This window comes from Falco punctatus, assembly GCF_963210335.1.
Source record: "Falco punctatus genome assembly, chromosome: 7".
NCBI classification, from domain to species: Eukaryota; Metazoa; Chordata; class Aves; order Falconiformes; family Falconidae; genus Falco; species Falco punctatus.
This window is the reverse complement of record NC_137587.1, coordinates 6,264,063-6,284,496: the sequence shown is the minus strand read 5'-3', so window position 1 is coordinate 6,284,496 and position 20,434 is coordinate 6,264,063. Positions and strand designations below refer to the sequence as shown.

The window sequence follows — 20,434 nt, the reverse complement described above, 5'->3', positions numbered from 1 at the left end:
CCTTACCGATTAAAGCACTAAATTTAATTCAGAGGACCACAGGATAACTACACTACGCACGTGCTGTACCTTTTAAACAGTACAGCTTGGACCTCTCTACCTACACGTGAACCTCAACGGTATGTTGGCTGGGTTTAAACATCTGTGCTACTTCCAAGGTAGCGACTACCAGCTCTTAATTAGTAAGTTGATTAGTGTTGATCATTCACTAATTAGCGCTGATCAATCTGCAGCCTGTGAACCGTATATACCTCACCGACCAAGGCTGTTCCTTGGGCCGGGAGCAGACCATTTTAAACTGATCTGAAAGTAGCGACAACTTTCTGCAAGTCCACATCTTTCTCTACCTCGTTCCATAAATTCCTTAAGCAGTAAATCACAAATGAAGCCACGAACACCTCAGATATGCGGTATACACGCAAAACAATCACGCAGCAGGTCTGGCACCCCAGGAGGGCTGTGCCTTTTAATACACACGTAGAAAACCTGCACCAAGCACATGCAGTTAGCCCAGCAGTGCTGGAGCTACACAAACGTACTGCATGCACTTGAAATGTTTATTTTATGCATACGCAGTTGCTTAACGCATCCCAGAAGGGTTGAATTTGTTACAGATATGCTAAAGATTATATTGTACACACGTTACGGAATTGTTATGCCTATGTTATGGAATAACGGAGGGGGAATAGCAGCACATGATTTACTAGTCCAGGAAAAAGCTGTGTGGCCAATAAGCACCAAGAAAAGCTGAACATCTTTACTTCTGAATGTTAAAACAAAACGCCAAACACACAAACCCAAAAACCTAAAAGAAATGCACTGGTATTACAAGGGGAGAAAAGAACCAATTTGGAAGCCTGGAACTAAGTTGTCTGATGGCTGCTTAGTGCACTATGCCCTGAAGTGTTTAAAACAATCTCTGCACTGGGGCATGCTCAAGTGATTTTTCTTACACAAAAGCCAACCAACCAACAAAAACAAAAACGAAAACCAAACCATGGTAAAAGATAAGAGAAAAATAAAAGCCTTAAAAAACCAACAAAACCCAACATACCCCTCTGTTATTGACCATGCATCAATATTTTGGCAAATGGCATGCTATCAGCATCCTATTTTTTCATCATTTTACATGTTACCAGTCTGCCACTTTTCAGCTTTAGAACATGCTGCTGCAAATGAAGTAGCTGCAATGTTAGAATTCATCATCCTTTTTTCCTTGTCTCTTAAAAAAACTTTCTGGCCTCAAGTAACAGAGTAAATTTGCCAGCCTTCAAAGCTACATTTAGAGCATCTATACCCAAAATTTAATTTCTCCATACCAGACTACTTGCAGATCTTTTTCCTTCAAAACAATAGTGCATGCTCACCCACCCAGGCTTCAAGCACAGCATTATTTGTGCTTACAGAGACACTGGAAACAAGACTGTCAAAGCCAGACTACTCTTGAGTTCTAGTACTTTAAATCTGTGAGTAACTCAGAAATGCCAAGCATCATTAACAAGATTATTTTTTCACATAGATTTAATTCACAGCAGATGCAAAAAGACATTCTACTTAATGTTATTAAGCCCTATTATTTCTGTAATTAAACAGATTGCATAAGGTTTATACCATTCAACCAGCGCAGAAATGCTACTTAACCTATTCTGTATAGTGTTTCTTATTGTATTAAAAGCATCTGTTTCTTAATGCCAAAACCACATTCTGCAAACAAACACGCTCAACCTCAAGCGCGTGAGTTACTTTCCTTAAGTCAAGAGAACTACCTGTATATCTGAAACTACAATTGAAATACCCTCACAATGGAGACTGCGCTTTCTCCTTAAATCATCTATTAGGTCCACTTTTCTAGTAAAACATATTTTACACAAATAGGTCCTAAAAAATTCCAGCAGCAGTTATCTCCTCAGTCAGGCATTTTTGTGAGGTTTATTCACAAAGCCTCCTCAGCCTATAAAGCCCTAGGAAAAAAAATCAACATTCAGATACAACAAACTGACCCGACAGCCCCAACAGTCTGCTTGGGAACGTTTCCTTTTTCCCCTAGGTAGTAAGGGGGGGGGGGGGAAATTCAAGCAGCAGGATGCTGGTTTCTAAGTGTCCAGCATTCGTTTAGGAAGAGAGCAGAAAAAGGAGGGTTATACAATAATAGATGTTCACTCTGCTGTCGATGCAGTGTCCTTCTGCACAACTTCCAGCAGCCCAAGGAGGTGGCTGAGACCCCCTCAAAAGACAGCAACAGCACCACTGGGGTGCAGGGAGCCTGGTGCAATGCAGGTTAACAAAACCACAAGCCACTTGTACATGCACGTCTCTCTCTGCATGAGCCAACACAGTGACTGGATCTGAAGATGGGTCAGAATTTTTGGACGCTGTTCTAATCACGCAGTATCACAATATATGAAACATTCGTGGCTGTATGATTAGAAGGAAGGGAACAGAGAATAGCTGCACGCTTATAATGAAATGATGTCCGATTTTACCTATAGATGTTTATGTATCACTCAGAAAAATCCTGTCTAGTTCAAAACAGTCCCTTGTGTACATTCCTGCTGAACATCCAGCCCAGGTGGATGCACCACCTCCCGCAGTGGGAGCAGCAATGCCTTCAAGAGCCCTCCACAGCAGAATTTTGAGGAATATCACAGAATGCTTTTTTCCTTATCTCAGCAGAGGCAAATCCAGTAAAATTACAAAACCGCCTTAAGCCCTGGTCTTTAAAAGGAAGCACACTGTACTGTTTTAGATATACACTAAGTGTTGGCTTTAAGCATTATTTATACGATGCTCAAGCTGTTTATACAAACCACCTAAGACTCTGGAGCTGAATGACAAAATTATTTTCATACGCTGCTTACTTAAAAAATAAACATTGGAACACAATTACTGAACAAATCTAAAGATGGGACAGCAGGTGAGTTATGCTTTCCAGTAAATCTCTGCATTCAGTAAGAAAAAGCAATGAGAACATAATGGAAACTTTAAAGATTGCTATTAAAATAATCATGCTTTCATCTGGTTTATATTAAAGTGCCTCCCTCATAAAGAGTACATTGCTGTAAACTTCAAGCTCTTTTAAAAGCAAAATACTCAAATCACTCTTCAATAAACACTATTCCAAACACTTACTATAGATTAAAGACAACAATTAAAATTCCTGATTTATTAGATACAACCACAAACACATAGAAGATATTTGAAATCTAGTACTTCCCCCTCTGGGAACATAAGGGAACGATTATATTTCACTTTCTCTGTGCATCTTGTAAAGAAAACTCCCGAGTATGGAGAGACTGCTACACACGCGCACACACACACACCCCAAATCCGAGGAGCAACCAGTCAGCTATTTTAAGAAATGCCTCATTCCTTTAGGGGCTTAGACTTCCTACATTCCTTCAGTTTCCAGGGTACAAAACCTGCATCTCTCTGTAATTATTACCACAACACCTGGCATTTCAGCAGTTTGGGTTTCCAATAACGAACACATTATGGAGAGAGATACCACAGCACGCTTTGTACATTTGACAGCAGTTTGATCCTGGTTGCTTCTGCAGTTATCCCTGAAATGTCACTAATCTTTCTCCTGTCTGTGCAGTTACAGCTGGAAGCTAGCTGGATGACAGCTAGAAAAGCACACCATAAAGGTAACTCGTTTTAATCGCAACTACGTCAAAGATGCATGTAAAAAGAAGTAACACATATAATCTACGTTGCAAGCATGGAAATTTCAGCTGTTTTTGCATTGTCATGGGCTATTACAAAAGAATTACCTTTGTCACCTACAAAATCTTATACTGCACATATGACCGTTAATGTTTTATATTTGTCCTTTATTAGGAAAAACAAACTCCTAGCGATCCCAATTTGATCGGATGCTGACACGATAGTATTTAACACACTAGACTGGACGTCTAGCTTCCTAAAGTTCTCACCTGGTTACAGGATTTCAAAATGTTCGTATTCATCTTTGGTAATGCCAGGGCAAGCATCCTGATCCTCGCTGCTGAACGAGACCTGAATTTGACAAAGTTGCCCATGTGCTATTTGCATGGCAAGGTTTTAATACTAAACCGAAATATTAGCCTAAAGCGTACCTATTTGAAGTAGGCTCATTCTAAGCTTGGCTTTTGCAATTCCAAACACAATGTTCAAACACAGACACCTTCCAAGAGAACTCCATGGAAGTTATGCCAGTAGTGAAATACAGCCAAGAGAAAGGAAATCTTGGTTCATTGTTGAATCCAAGATATTTACAAGTAGCTTGGTGATTATTCAATATAGATATGTATATATTTTGGAATTCAGTACTAACTCAGTCAAAAAAGAGAAGCAAAACCTCTGATTTACTGTACAGAAACAGATCCCTTTGTCTTGTAATCAAAAAACGAAGTCAAAAGTTTATAAACAGAAGGACAACTAACAGCTTCACATCACACACGTTTGATATGCATCCTACTGAGTAACTGCCCTGCACGTAATGGCTGACTGCTTTCCTAAAATTTCCCAATACAAAACCTTACAAAATATCAAAGCAACGATGCTACTTTGCAATTGCATGATGCTAAGTTGCAGGCAGGTCTTCAAAATTTCAGGTTTGGAAAGGAAAACTAGGATGCAATTTCTTCTGTGTCGCTGTTCTGTGGCTTGCTAAACATTGCAATGCAACCCAGTATGAGTGAAAATTCTAAAACCTGTGCTCTGCCTGGATAGTTGTAAAGTATTTGTACGCTTCAGTCCCCCAAAACACACAGAAATCATTGAGCAGTATCTGCAGCCCACAACCTGTAGGCAAAAGTAATATTAACGTTACTTTTAGGGCGACAGCTGTAGTCAGACCTTGGGAAAGCACCATAAAATCAGCACCACATCCCTCCTTGACGTACTGGGTAACAACCGCTTAAACTCTTAACCTTCCCCACCCTGGAGAAAAACTACTTCGAAGAGCTTAGGGGAGCACTAGCTCTATGCCGGGGGGGGGGGGGGGGGGGGGGATTAAAAAAAAAAAAAAAAAAAGGCGGGGGGGTGGGGGTGAGAAGGAAAAGATAAACGGTTCCAAAGGCAAGAGAGAGAGGATGCAATGTGTCTTTGTGCAATGCGTAGAAGCACGGTGCCCGGGAGGGGAGCCACCTCCGCCCTCGCCGGAGCGGGGCAGGCAGCCACGGCTGGGCACGGCACGGCACGGCACGGCGGGCGACCAGAGCCGGCTCGCAGCCCGGCCGGGATGCGAGGGACACGCCGCCCGCCTTGCAGCCTCCGCCGCGGCCGCATGCACCTCCCAGCCCGCGCTCCGCGGCTCGCTCCCTATTTAAAGGCTGATGTGGTGTTTAAATGGAGAGGCGGTGACGTGGGGCTGGAAAGCACCTTCCCATCCGAGCAGAGTCTATATTAGAGAGCGGCAATAGCTCTATATAAACAGGGCAGCCACAGGGAGGAGGAACACAAGGAGCAGGGAGGCAGAAAGGCAGGGGGAAGCCATGATGGATCTGAGAGCCACAAACAAGGGGGCCGAGCCCGCCGCCGGGACGCCGGGTTTGTCTCCTCCAGCGCTTCGGGGCGGGGGTCGCGGCCGGGGGGCGCGCAAGGGGGCGCGGAGCGGAGCGCGGCAGCCGGGGGGTCGGCGGCCGCGCCGGGCTGTGTGACTGCTTGTGGCGGAACCTCCGTGAGCACGAGTGCAGCAGCCAGCCACCGCCGAGGTGCAGAGAGCACGAGAAGGGACGGGGGGAGGTCTGGGGGTATTTTTTTTTTTGTCTCTTTTTTTAAAATAAATACTGCCCCGCTCGCCGGAGAGAAGTTGAGGGCTTGGCCGGTCCGGCCGGGCTGGGATAAGTGCTTTGCAACCATCGTCTCCTTCTTACAAAGCAACATAAAATGGCTCCAGCGGAGCCCGGGCGGGCTTCGCCGCCGCCACAAAACCGAAACCTGGCTGGGGCGCCGCTTCCCCTCGCCCCGGGACGGCGGCGGGCCGGGCGGCAGCGCCCGCGCTTCCCCCACCGCTCGCTCCGGCTCTCCCCCTTCCCCGGGCGGCTCCCTCCGGCGGCGGCGCCCCCCACCCGCCGCCCCCTCCCCGCCGGAGCCCCCCAGCCCGCGGGCGGCGGCGCGGCCCCGGCCTTTCCCCCCGCGGGGCCAGCCCCCCCCCACCCCCGCGCCCCCCCCGCCCCCCTCAGCCGCCCCGCTCCCGCCGCCCCCCTCCCTTCGCCGCCGGGCGCCACAAGTTGGCTCCCCGCCGCGGGGGTGAGGCTGCCCCGCGCCCCCCCGCCGCCCCTTCCCGCCGGGGGCCGGGGCCGCCCGAGGCGGGCGGCGGGAGGGAAGGGAGAGCGGGGGAGGGGGCGGCCGAGCCCCCTCCGCCCGCGCTGCCCCCGGGGCCCCCCTCACCCCCCGACCCGGTCCTTACCACGGGGTTTGTGTTAGTCGAGCTCGCCATGTCCCGAGCCCCTCGGGACGCCCCCAACCGCGGGGGGGGGAGTCGCCCCTAAAACAATAAAAACCTGCCCGGCTGCGTTCCCCCCAGAGCCCGCGCGTCCCGCCCCGGCTCACGGGCAGACCCCGCGGCCTTGGCCCGGCCTCCTTCGCCGGCCCCGGGGCTGCAGCCGCCGCCGCCAGCCGCCCGCTCTGCCCGCTTCGCCCCTTTATATAGCGAGAGGCGAGCAGCTGCGCGAGCGGCCAGGGCGAGCGGGGGACGCGGGGGGGGGGGGGCAGCCAGGCACCGCGAGAGCTGCCGGCGAGACCGCGCCGGGCCCGCCGCCGTCACGTGAGGCGCCCGCCCCGCCGCCATGACGCTACCGAGGCGGAAGCGGCCGCGTGAGGCCCTGCCCGCTCCCGCGCAGCCGGGCCCTACCGAGGCGGAAGTCGGGGGGCGCCCCACCCCGCCCGTGACGTCACGGCGCCCGCCAGGCGGGTCGGCGGCGGCGCTGAGGGGCAGGGCTGGCCCCGGGCTCAGGCTCCGGCTCGGGGATCGCGGTCCCGGCGGGTGGGAGCGGGCCGGGCCGGGGAGGTGGGGAAGGAAGGCGCCTCAGCTCGGCCCCCCGGGAGCCGCCCGCTCGGCGGGACGCTGCCGGCAGGCGCCTGCCTCAGGGCAGAAGTGGCGCTTCCCGGCCCGCGGGAGGGGTCCGGGGCCCGGCCCGCTCACCTCCCCTCACAGGCGCTCAAACAAAGGCACCCCGGGCCGTGGGGGCGCTGCCGTGGTCGCAGGCCCCGCGGCGCTTCTGGCCTCCGGCCGGGCGGGCGGCCGAGGCCGGGGCGAGAGAGGCCGCGGAATGAGCGATGCCAGCCGTCAGGGCCTGCCCGCGGGAGCACGGCTGTGTTCAGCGGCTCCTCACAGAACCTGCATAAGAAGTTAGCGGAGCCCCACCAGCTGGCTTAACTCCCGCTTTCCCCTCTCTGTTGCTGTCTCTGCCGTTCTCTGCCCCCTTTCTCTCTGGCAGCCTGTGAGATGTGTAATGCAGGAAGATCTTGTCACGAGCATTGTTCCACCAGAGTTAACCTCTGCCACCTTCACTCAGTCCTTCTTGCACGACTGCCAACTCTACTCATCCCTTAGATCTCCACCAGTATGTCACGTGTTCTAAGTCCCAGTCAAGCATAATGGAAAAATAACATTGAATTCTGACTCAGCATACGAAAGACACAGCAGGTTACATCTCCAACAAACACTGTGATGGTGCAGGCTACGTTTATTAAGTTACCTTTAGCCTGAAGTTCTACCTATTAAATAGCCCAAGTAACAGGTTCAGGAGCTCTTGCCTGGTACCCTTTGATGGGAAGGAGTTTGTTAGCAGGTACAGGAGACCTTCCCTTCTCCCTTCCCATTCCTCTAAATCCTTCATTCCTGCAGTAACGAACACCTCCTTCCCTTCTGGAGAGCAGACTTGGTGTAGGGACGTGACTGCTTCGCAGTGGGCCAGCTGACGAAGCCACTGCTCACTGTGCATATTGCTGGAGCCCTGGCCAAAACCCAACAGAGCTTACATTTTACCATTCTCAGCTGCCAAACCCCACCTTTTTGCTGGAGTTTTCCACCTGCATAGCACAGCCGAACATGACTGAAGAGGGTCTGCCCCCTCAGAAGCCATAATTCATGGTCTGATGACTAAACTGCAGGGCGCTAGTCTTACTTGACTTCCGATGCCTCCCATAAGAAGGTGGTAATCTCTCGCAGAGTTTGTACTTCACTGTGAAGTTAAGCTGCTGAAGTGACTGGCACGCCACCAGGAAGTAATCAGATTGCCATTCATGCCCTTCCTCTTTTTGACACGAGGCACTGGGTAGCTGCAGTTTCCTTCCCTGGAACCCCCTCCGTTTTCCAGAGTGGCTTACTGAAGAGTTAAAAAAATTAACATTTGGGCACGATAGCAGTAATGGCTCAGGCTGGTATCACGCTTCCTTCCATAGTTCAGACTGACTTCCCAGAAGGTAAGACGGGTGTGTGCAGCCCTGCCACAGTTTCTCGGTCTCTAATACCAAGCTGCGGTGCAGCACTACAAACCCCCAGAGTGCCTCTAAAGAATATTGTTGTGAACAAAATCAAGCCCTCATGAGCAATGCCCCATTGAGTCAGACTAATGGTCCATCTAATTCATGGCAATTCAGCTGCTGCTGGGAGAGAGCAAGCGAGCGAGCCGCTTGCTGAAGTCTGTTCACCTTGTTTTTCCCCAGCATCACAGCTGCCTGCTGTGCCGATGTTAGGGGATTCTACTTCATTTAGCATTTTGTTGAACTGCAACAACATGCTTGTTGGTATATAGTTCAGTAGCAACACTGATCATCTTGATAGCATCCGAAGGCATAAGCTACGTAGCAGCATTACTTTTCCAGTTAACTGTATTTATCTACCAGTGCTCTCCTTGGTTAGCCAGTCAGGCATGATTCTGTGTTACCTCGTCCGTCCTCTTTCTCCCGAAGGTTTCTACCACTGACAGCTCAGGGTGGCTTCACCAGGTTTAGCAGCGATGTCAGCTTTACTGTTGGCTCAACACTTCTGTTTTAGCCATTGTGCTGTGTAGACTTGAACTCCACAGTGATGATTGACATTATACCCAGAACAAAAATGATGGCATTTGGGTAAACTTTCCCCTTCACTGCAAAAATCGTGCCAAATATGGGGTAACACAGGGGTGTGGCATATGAAGGCGCGAACTCTGGTTGTGGGGCAGCCAGAGACACTTTATTGTAGAGAGAAGCTGATATTTTTATCTCTGAGCCCGGATAGAAGTTCCAGCTGTATGTACAACCAGGCTCGGGGCAGAAAGCATTTGTGCAGTTACGTAGCTATATATCACTATGAGCATGCAAACACCTTTTGACTACTAGATAACCATGTTTATCTTTCTTACTCTCCCTTACAATACCCAGTTGTTCTCTCATCTCCTGCCAGATCAGACATTCTCCATTCTCCTCTCTTACATCTTTCTTCAGATATTCTCTCTCCTCCTCTCTCTTATCTCCCACCAGTAATGGTCAGACATTCTCCATCCTCCTCTCATACATCTCTCTTCAGACATTCTCTATCCTTCTCTCCCACACAGGAGAAAGCACATCTATGTACGAGATCGAAAGCCGATCCTCGGTGTACTAGAGGAAGAAATAAAATGAAAGAGCTCCCGCTCAATCCTAGGCACAAGCATCCTCCTTTTTCTACTGGATGTTTGAGAAAAAGACAAACAAATTTATAGCCAGTCTTTTACAGCCAGTACTTTGCACTCAGAGGTATGCAGTCTGCATCGTGCCCTAACGATTGTCCTGTTAGTACCAGAAGCATCCCTTGCTTCTCCTCGGCAGAGCAAGTGACTTACTACTGCAACAGTAGCTTGTTGAATTAATATAAAGGGTCTAGGGCATGGAGATGTTTTTGTTTTCTCCCCTTTGCAGTCCATCAGAGAACCACATCTTTTAGAAGAGACATTTTTGAACTTGTGAGTAGGAAGTGGGGCGGACACACACAAATAAATTTTCTGCAGTGTGATTTTTGGGTCGAATGCACTTCCATTCTTAAGTTCTTGGCAAGTACTAATGTCTTGTTCTTCACAGCATATCTTCGAAGAAGATATCCTGCAAAGGGATAACTGATGTATAAGTATTTGCTAATGGGGGTGGTGATGGGACACAACTGAATCTAGAAACTCAGAGGTGCTAAGTACCTGTGATTGGCACTGAAAGCCACCGAGCTAGCCATTCAGCTGGAAATAAGAACCACAAAATCTTGATGCTAAGTCAAAACACATCCAATTTAAAGTTGTGATCTTCAGTTTTTATTTGTGAAGTTTGTAAATGGTTTTTGGTTCATCTGAAAATGGTAAATAAAAAAAAAATATCTGAAGTTACTTTTCTGCCTCCAAAGAGCAGATCAGTACACCCAACCTCCTGTACCTGGAGAAATCAGTGCTCGGTCAGTATCAGCACACCCTCATTTTTCTTTGAAAACATTTCTGATTGTACAGCAAAGCATAGAGTGCCTAGTATGAGGTGTTGCTGACACAGTGGTTTATAATTTCTTGAAACAACAGAAAAGCTTGTTAAGTGTGATCATGTCAACTGGTTCTGCTCCCCCCTGGGGGGCGGTTGAGCAAGGAAAACAAAAATTGGTCTTAACTGTATTACGGGAGTGTAAATCTTAACACAGCTGACAGAATGAGGCTTACCGTCTGCACGCCTTCCAGATTTGTCATCCTAAATCTTGCCCACGTTACCAATCTGCTATTGTCGTGCTGGTGAAGTCTCCCACTGTGGGCATGAAGACAACATACAATTTTCACCCAGTATCTTACACTCTTTCCTTAGAAACAAGCTAAGCCATCGAATACTTTTCAGAAGGTGTTAGCGAGACAGCGTTACTATTAGTCAAGCAGGTAAACTTTCTGACCCAGTCTCTGAAGTGACAGTTTTCCAGAAGAATGGGGAGATACATATTTAACTTTAAATTGCAACGGCACATGTTAAAAGGATGAAACGGGAGCATACACAGAACCAAGTCAGTCTAGAAAACGTTAAGAGGGGAAAAAGCTGCTTGCAGTTACGTTCACACATTTTGAATTTAGAGCTTATGTTCACCTCTATGTTTAACTCACTCTCGCTGCTTCCACTCACTGTACCAACGAGGGAATACAACCTTAAATACAATCTGAGAAAGCGTTTCGTTTTTTGTGTGGTTAGGGTTTTTGTCATTTTTTAAGTGTCCCTGCAGAGCTCAAAAAAAAAAAAAAAAAATAGTAAGTGGCCCAACCACAATCCAAATCTTAAGGCACAGGCAGAAGTTAACAACAGACACATCATACAGAAGCTTTTCTGGATGCAACCAGCCCTCAAGAGTCAGAAGAGACACTGACACATAACGGAGCTCATGTGATATTAGTTTCAGTGTTCAGGTACTGTATAAACACTTTTTAATTAAAAGGTATAAAAATAGATATATAGAGAATGTGACATTTTCCTTCTAACAGCCTGCTCGCCATCATCTAGTAGCTGGAAACAAAAGGCAGTAAACACATCCCTCTTGCCTTCAGCACTACCCCCCCACCCCCCCCCGATTTGTAAGCAAGGCAGAAATGGAACGGAATAGCTCCTATCACCCTTATTCCAAGGCACCTCTGCTTCTTTAGATGGATTTGCCGTCACGTGCAGAATTTGAAGCACAGCAACATGCTTTACCAAAGCACGTCAACAGCGGGTTTAGGAGTCTGACACAGGCACAGCTCAGCTGCTGCCCTCCTCGCAGCCCGCGGAGGGCCGAGCCTTGTCACCCCAGAGCGACCTGGTTTGTCCCCAGCGACCTTTCAGAGGGCAGGCCATGTTTCAGCAAATTCTCAGCTTAAAGTGCTAGAGCAGGCAACGCCTGCAGAGAAGCTTGCTAGACATCAAGCTTTTATTTCTTTATTAGACTTTTAGAGTCTCAGGCTTGCTCTGCTCTTACCCAGTGCTTACTTAGGCAAAGTAGGAAGCGTGAAGAATTCTTCAATATATTCTTCGACATCGGCCAAGGCTGTTCTGTTTACTGTTAGAATACATCTAGTTGTTTGAGAACAGCTTATATATACACACCTTCCTCATTACAGCATGTCTGAACAGGACAATAAAACTCCGCGCTTAGTAATACAGTCAAAGCCACATAGCTGCCAACATTAGAAAGCCATCTTCCCTCCTCCAAACAAAATACCAAAGTTGTACCTTCACAGAAGGGCACATTAGCTGGTCTGCTACTTTAACTCCTGTCCCCACACATCTCCAACAGACCTCTCAGGGCTTCGAAGACTGAGGAACACCACCACGAAACACAGAGGCTTGTACACCCATCCAAAGACTTTCTTCTACAGCTGCCACCAGCTGCTAGATCTTCCCCTCTCAGTGCTACGATTTCTCCTCTAGCAGAAACACAGTCCCTCCCCACACCAGATTTTGAAAACCTGTTCCCTTTTCTAGGGCCACTTGTGCCTCCTCTGCTTAGGGAATTGACTTCCCTTAGCCTCCCTCAGCTCACCCCTCAAAAAAACCACTTCACAGAGCTGCACCATGGCCTTTCATACCAGCTGCTTCTAATAAATGATCAGTTACAGCTGGAGGAGGCAACAAGCTCCTTTGTAGGCTGTTGCCATGAGCTGCATTTACTTACACCTTAGCAGAGGTTTCTGCCATCACGGATCTGTGGATCAGAGATTGTTTCTTTCATGCCTCTGGTTGACAAAACTACGCTTAGTCCATAAAGGCAAAACTTAATTGAGACACTGACCCCGTGGTTCCCACGACCCTCGAGCACTCAGTGATAATGAGGATGTCAGGCATTCCTACTTCCTTCCCATACCCCTGAGTGCTCGTTCCATGTCCCTGTGCCACCACGCTCTTGCTTTGCAGTTGTGCCAGTTCCTTGCTGTGCCATTTTAATTATTTTTTTCCTCTGCTGGCTAATTTTTAACCTGGATCAGTTTCCTCATCTGGTTCGTAGGGCAGCCGCACAAAAGATGTGTTAGTGTGACTGAAAGAGCTGACAGGAGTAGAAATAAGTGACCAGAGGAGGAAATGCTTCAAAACAACATTGTTGCCAAATGCTTTGTCATGTAGAAAAGTCTCCAGGCTTCCTTTTATTGAAGAAGAATTGGCCATTACTAAAATGCACACCCCGCTTGCTGTAAGCAAGCCCTAATGCTTGTAGTGTGAAGATATCCCGTCCTAAGGCAGAGCCCACCCCTTTATTTTTCACATGTGTAGGCAAGTTTGACCCGATGCTTAGGTCTCTACAGGCTGAATAATAATTTGAACACGGAGTACTGATTCTTAAATAGCTCAAAAAGGCCCCTAAAATTCTGAAGGCCAGAGCTGCTCTGCAAGGGCAGGAGCTAAAGGAGTACCTTGAAGTCACACGTTCTGTCAGTACTACCTTGCTTAAGTGCTTTTTAAGTAGTAACATTAATCACTTGGACTGCCACTGTTATGAATCACAGCTACTCAACTGTGAGGAGGTTCTGACAGCAGCCAAAATATTGCTGGCTCTGATCCATGAAACCAAGGCGGTTAACAAAATATCTGCACTGAAAATACCAGTTAGTCTCCCTGCACGCGATATCCTACGTTACCGACCTGAAGCAGAGCTTTCCCTAGCACGCTCATGAAGGTTTTTACCGATTACTGCTGCATCGGAGGCTATAATGTGCAGAGGTCCACAGCAAAACTGTATTCGCTTCTGCAATGTTAGTCCTGATATATGCAGGCACCGGAGAGTGAAAAGGATAAAGGAATCGCTCCGGAGTACGCCAGGATACAAATATGCAGTGTACAACCATGGCACACCGTGCATGGGCAGCCAGCGCCAAGCAGGGATGCGCTGTGGTGTGTTTTACTCAGTGGTTTAGACAGTCACATGTCCGTAAAGTAAAAATGCTTTTGTGCAAAGGCAGGTTTGCTCCACGTGGGATGCTCGCTGCCACCCACCTGCTATAGCCATTCCTCTGCGCCCAAGCGTGCGGCCCAGCGAGCCAGGCAAGCATCTGCCTTGCTGGGGACCACGTAGGGCTGCTCTAAGGGCAAAGAGGCTACAGCCTTCACGGAAAACCATGGGTGTGCACCACGCTGTCTGAGGTCATCGTGTGTCCCCTCTGGGACCCAGCATGACAGGCATCAGGCAGATAAGATGAACCTTTGCACTTTTTTTGCCTTTTTTTTTTTTTTTTTTTTTTTTGTAATTTATTCTCTCCCCCTAGATAAATCTTAGGGTTGTTTTTCACAGGACTGGATGGAATTTGTAGCAAACAACTCCAGCTCAGTTTTGGCTGTGTTCTGCCTTCCCGGCGAGGAACAGTGGATGCGAACTGGGTTCTGAGTCGCAGCCAGCCTATCGTTTATGAGCAGTTAATGTGCAGTTCCCATGCTTAGGCTAATTATCGAACTGGCAGAGCTGTGCTGGTGTGAGGACCGCTGGGCCATCGGGGCCCCTGGCTTTGAGAGAAAGGAAGATGGCAGGAATGAGCCAGCCTGGCTCATCCTGTAACGGAGCTATAGGACCCTGGGCATTTATTGCTGTTTCTAACCTGTGACCCATTTCCAGAGCTCCTCTCCGCTGGAGTCTTCATGCTAAATGATGTGTAGCCTGGGAGTCCTGGGCATACAAAGGTTCTGACAGCTGCAAACGTGTAAGAAAAATGGGAAGCTGTGCTTATAGACCACATTTTCCCTCAGCTGCTTGTTCCTACTCCCTGCCTTGCTGCTTTGGATGAAGGATTGTTTTTCCATGTGAAGCATCACCTTCCACTACAAATCTTCCTAGATTTGCAATATGACCTACTGTCATCAGCCATCTCATTTCTCCCTCAGACGGGCTCTAGGCAGATTAGTAGTGGGCGCATCTGTGTCCCTGTGGAAAGAAAACATCTCTAGTGAGACGCCCCCTCGCACCGGCTATACCTGCCGTTTTGCTTGCGCTGTCTTATGGTAGGGGCAGAGCTGCATGACGGGCAGAAAACAGTGCTTCCAGTTTACAGAGGTTTCAGACAGCTGCGTTTGTGCTGGAAGGACGGGTCTTTGCTCTGACCCACCCGGCCAGATGGAGACGCGGGACTGCTAGAGGGTGAGGGACCAACACCGCCTTCATTGGATACAGTCTGTAGGCACCAGGGATGGTTTTTTCCCAAGAAAGTCAAGCTCGGCCGTGCTGCAGCCAGCCCCTGGCAGCGTCTGTCCGGGGCTGGGCTCAGCTCCTGTGAATGTTTTCACTGGCCAGCTACCAAGGAGGTGCTGATGGGTATCAGCTAATGTGAAGCAGCTGAGAGTACCTTCAAAGCCAAAGCGATAGTATCTCCGTCCACATCACTGGGGCGGTTTGGTAAACATATGAGTGGTCAAAGCAAGTCCCCTGCCCTGCTGCCAAAGCCAGCTGAAATCAGAGATGCAGCTGGAGGATGCAAGTGAGTAACAGTGGTGTAGAACTACAGGGTCACTTTCTTTTAGACCCAACAAAGCAACAAGACCAGCAGCAGAGGTTAAGCTGTGCAGCTTGTTCTCTTTCCATTACTGTAGACCTCTGCTCCAAATTTCCAGATCCCTCCTGTCCAGTTTCCAGCTTTGGCTTTCAGGACACACTGCACACGTCTTTCCGAATGTTGTGGCAGGCAATGTGCTGTGTTGGTATCAGTGTAAATTGCTAAGGAATGAAGAATACAAGGGCACAGGGCAGAGACACTCAAGGCAAATCACGCTACAAGTGCTCTAAGTCTGCTAAGGACCTTGAAGGGAGAAGTTGTTCTTCTGGGTTAGGGACATGATGCGATTTGCGCTCAGCTGGGGCTCTGTGCCTCCAAGGCAGTGATTTAATGCTATCTTAGCTTCCTTATCCTCTAGGAGGTACAGTCTTTTATTTCAGTTAACTGTTCAGATAGCTTAATTTCTTAACTGTTTGAAAAGGACTAAGGTGATATTTAAATGGGAGGCGATAGGAAAGGTTCAAGTGCTATCCTGAAATGTACAGGCCATGAGTTTTTGCACTACCCAACAATATCACATCACCTGGCATATACCTTAACTCCTAGGTGGAGCTCATACATTTGGCTGACTTGAAGCTGAACATTTGGAATCAATTACAAAACGTAACCAGCATGAATTACCACTGATTTTATCAAACGTGTTCCGTTGTTCCCACATGGAAGTGAAAAGGAAACTCTCCCTTAGATAGGAAATTTTTGTATGGGAGATTCCTAACATAATGGGGCTTTTCCAACAAACTTGAGGAGGAGGCTTATATCAGGACGGTGACTATCACCAGCTCTGACGGGCTGCACTGTGAAAGTTCCTTTTCGAAGCCGAAAGTAAGGGATGTAGCCACAAGAGGGAGGCAGAACTCCGATGCCAGTACAGTCACTCCCGCAGGAAACAAAATAAAACAGAGAAATAGGTTGTAAAAAATTCCCTCTGTGCTAAAATTGCCCAGTAGCGCTCCCAGTGCGAGCAATGGCTGTTAGCTGTAACTCCTATACAAGCAGGTTCATTATGCACAGTGTATGTGAAAATTAATAACTAGTACATCTTTGTGTTAAACCTAAAAATTAAGTAAGAAATTACTTCAGGACAGATTAAGGCTGATTTTCCTGTGCTTTTTGTGGGCGCTGGAAAGGAAAACTGTCCCCACGCTGTAAGGGATTTATTTCAAAGGCAGAGTTGTGTTCTTGCCAGGCTCTAATACAGAAGGATCGTTTTGTTGCGGGAAGGAGACTTTTTTTATAACAAATTACTTCTCAGAAAATACTGCACGAGGAGGATGTATTTCAACATTTCTTTTTCCATAGCACCTCAGCAAATAGATAAGGCGCTACCCTCAAACAGCGCTGTCACTTACCCTGCAGAGCCCATCCCCTGGGCAGCAGGCCCTCTAGGTTGTGGAGGGCTCGGCAAAGTAATCCAGCTGGAGGGGAAGGGTGGGTCTGGTGCCCAGGTCTTGCTCCAAGGACTGTTTCTGTCGTTTGCTCAAGAGCATTTCAGCAACTGCAGTCCAGGATGGACAAACCTGGTCGGTACTCCCAACCCTCAAAGCCTCCAGTCCTTCTTTTCAGCCTTGAACTGTCTGCACCTCTGCCCTGGCCCTCCTGGGCAGCTTCAAACAAGGGGGAGAAAGGCAGCCAGACCCCGTTTGCTTACCAGCGCTGCGGCGCTCCCACCAGCCCAGGTTTATAGCACCCAGTGCTCCTCTTGAGCAGGGCAGCAAGGCAGAATCCTGGAGGGAGGGAAGGGAGAACGCCTGGCTTGGCAGCCCGGGCTGGCCTTGGCTGTCCAACCCTCCGGGACTGCGGCGGTCTGCGGCACGCACAGGGGCAGCAGGTGTGTGGAGGTGTCTTTCATGACATCTCTGAGAGCTCCGGGGAATTTTGGTACTTCCAGAATGAGGCAGCAGCTGCACGGGGGTTTCCAGATGGGGGTAGCAAGCCTGGCTGCCCGGGCTGGGTCTTAGCCCCAGTGCTGTACCGCGGGGTGCTGGGGTGCCCGGCGTTTAGAAGGGTGGCCAGCAATTAAAAAGGTCAAACTACTGTTCTTCCCATCATACAGTGCATAATTGTGTAGGCCTCTGCACGCCTGTACAACACACATGTATGCTTTTATTTTTTAATAGACAGTAGTTAAAAGGTACCCTTTTGCAGCACTTTCTGTTGGAGGTACTTAAAGGGCTTTATGGATGTAAATTCACACTGATGCATGAACGTGCGGGCAGGTAGGTACTCCCTGGGTGCAAAGAGCAGTCAACACCACTGAAAAATTATTTTGTCTGTTGGTCTTTTCTCAGCTAAACATGTGATCAACCAAGGCAGTCGACACCTACACTCAGTTTTGAGATCTGACTGGCTTCCAGTGTGTCAACCACGGCCAAATTCTGCACGGGGTTCACAGTGAGAGCTGTGTGTCGATGCAGCAGGTCAGTAGTCCAGGCAAAAACTTGCAGCGACCACTAGAGAGCAACAGTCCCTTGGCTCCTGCCAACCTAGGGAACACCAGCTCAGCACCTCATCCTTCCAGCCTGCAGGTTACTTCTCCAGGTAGGAGCCATACCGCAGACTACAACTTACCCAGCAGAAATGTCACAGTCAGCTCACTTTCAGCCTTCTGAGTCTTTTAGGTCCTCTGGCCCCATACAATTTGAGAGCTGATGTTGACAACGTGGTTCAGTTTCAAATCCGATTCCATTTGTTCACAAACCTTCCAATCTTTCGTAACACTCGTATTGGGTTTTTTACTATTTTCTCCTTTGTTCCTAGGGTCAGTGTTTGTAGACTGGGACTCCCCAAGTCATATTTTTTGCGTAGTTCCCGACTCGTCACTTCTTAATGTACTAGCACATATTTTTTCTCTGTTGAGATTGTAACTTCAGCGTATCCTATTTTGCCACCCGCACTCCCCTGTTGTTCCTCTCGCGCCAACTGTCACTTCCTGACTGCCAGGGACATTTCTTCCTCCTGGGCAAAGGGTACCTGTAACAGCTTGGGGAAGGAAAAAAAAAAAAAAAAAGAAAAAAGAAAAAAAAAGCCGGCTGCCCGATGCAGTGCCATTTAAGCAAGATTTTGATCAAAAGGATGTGGGGACAGCGGATGCCGTAGCGGTTGAACTCCATTAATCTCTTACTTGAAAAACGTCTGCAATTTTGCTTTTGTTTCTCTCTTCCAGAAGCCACAATTCTGCTACAGTTCTGCCTGCATCTGTGCAGTGACACGAGGTTTTCCCATTTCATTCCCTGTGCTGACACAGTTGCTGAACTGACCCTGCCCTAACGCATTTTTTTGCTTCCACACAGAGGAGTAGCGCTGTCCTTTCCTGTTCTGCATGAGGGAAACCTTTACCAGAGGCTCTCACCTTAGGAAATTTCATTTCAGCTGTATTCACCCTGTGCTTCTCTTTTTCCTGCAGAAGCTCTGTAGGCCAAGTGATCGGTTCCCGGTTTATCTACAGCCCCTGGGCAGTAGCATCTGGGAGATGGCAGAAGGTCCCGGAGCAGGGAAGGACCAGTCTGCCCACAGCCCTGAACCCCAGCACAGCAGAGCCGCTTGTTGCAGCACCCCAGTGCAGCCACAAGCAGGGGTGTAGTCACCCCTTTCCATCAGGCTTTGCTGTCCCATTATTGAGAAAGACACCTTTCACGGCTGGTGTCTGAAATACTACTCCAGCTACATTTTTATATATGGCAGTCGCTGTTGGGCTTCTAATACCCTGACAAAAACAGACAGGATTTTATTCTGGGATTAGCACACTCCGCGTTTCAGACGCATCCACAGTGGCACAGACCTGCACCTGGGTGGCAAAAAGGAGCTGCTGCTCTCTCTTTTGCTTTACCTCAGCCGACCTTCAGCAGCTTCTGTCCTGCTCATAAATTTACAACATATCTGGGTTAGATGGTAAGGGCAATCATGGCAATCAAGGGCACTGAAAGAACAGCCGTGGTGCTTTTTTCTCCCCAAATTGCGCTATCTCACTCTAGTGATGTCTTTTGTTTGGGTACATGCTGCGCCGGCACTCTGACTTCTGCACCTCCTGTAGGGTGTTATTTTGGCTTGTCTGGAAGGACTGCGCTATTGCCGAGGAACTCTGAGCTCCCCAATTTCAAACTTTCTGCTTTTTCTATAACTCTCTTTTTAAAAACCATTTTGAGTACTATCAAGCTATCATGGTTAATATAATGCCACCTTCTCAATTTGATAGTATCATTTAACAAATGTCACTAAACACACGAATTATAGTAAATAAATTGCTATTACTGACAGCCCCTGAATCTTTCTATTTAACTTTCCTTCTTCTGGCTGACCTGATTTGAATAATGAACATGAGGCATTGTTCCCTGCGTACCTCCATTTTCTTATACGGTAAAATTATTGACTTACTGTCAGTTGTGCTGAGGCACACTACGGAGAACGTGCCGAGCTCAGAGCAATAATCTGAGCAGCCCTTACGATGGGGATCTGCTTTTCTTTGGTCAATGAGACTGCCCAGCTCTTCGGGCTGATTCAGGGAGTGCTTCTCAGAAAACCAGCAAGCTGCAGCTGGTCTCAGGGACTGTGAGGGAAGGAGAAAGCTGTATGAAAGATGTTTGGCTTACTCGAGTTTGCAAGAACACAGAGAATAGTAAATAGTTGAGACTTTTATCCTTACACCTGCTTTGCAAACAGATGTTCTGATCACAGGAGGACGCAGCCCTCACATGTACTCCTGGCTTTACTGGTCAGAGAACAGAAGAGACCCACTGAGCAGAAGCTTCAATTCTCAATCACCTTTGTTTCAGGATGGCTTCATTCAAATGCTGGGTCATCTTCTATATGATGTCAGCACTGCTCTGCACATCTGTTCTGTGGCTCAGGCTCTAGGCCTGCTCCATTTCCTTTGTGTTCTATTGTTCGAACTGGATGACCAAGTGAAATAATCTTTTTTCTACATATAGTCCCATTAATTCCAAATTATTTCCTTCTTTATGCCATTCAAAGCACTCCCT

General features: G+C 48.3%; 1 protein-coding gene across 1 annotated transcript in view; it reads right to left on the bottom strand.

Annotated features, from left to right (window-relative positions):
* Window positions 1–20,365, bottom strand: part of GTF2A1 (general transcription factor IIA subunit 1) — a 63,061-nt gene extending 42,696 nt beyond the window's left edge. The window contains exon 1 of the mRNA XM_080395232.1: window positions 6,395–20,365. Within this exon, the coding sequence (XP_080251358.1) occupies window positions 6,395–6,424 (30 nt within the window). The 5' untranslated portion in view covers window positions 6,425–20,365. The remainder of the gene's footprint in view (window positions 1–6,394) is intronic.
* Between the last annotated feature and the right edge of the window lie 69 nt (window positions 20,366–20,434).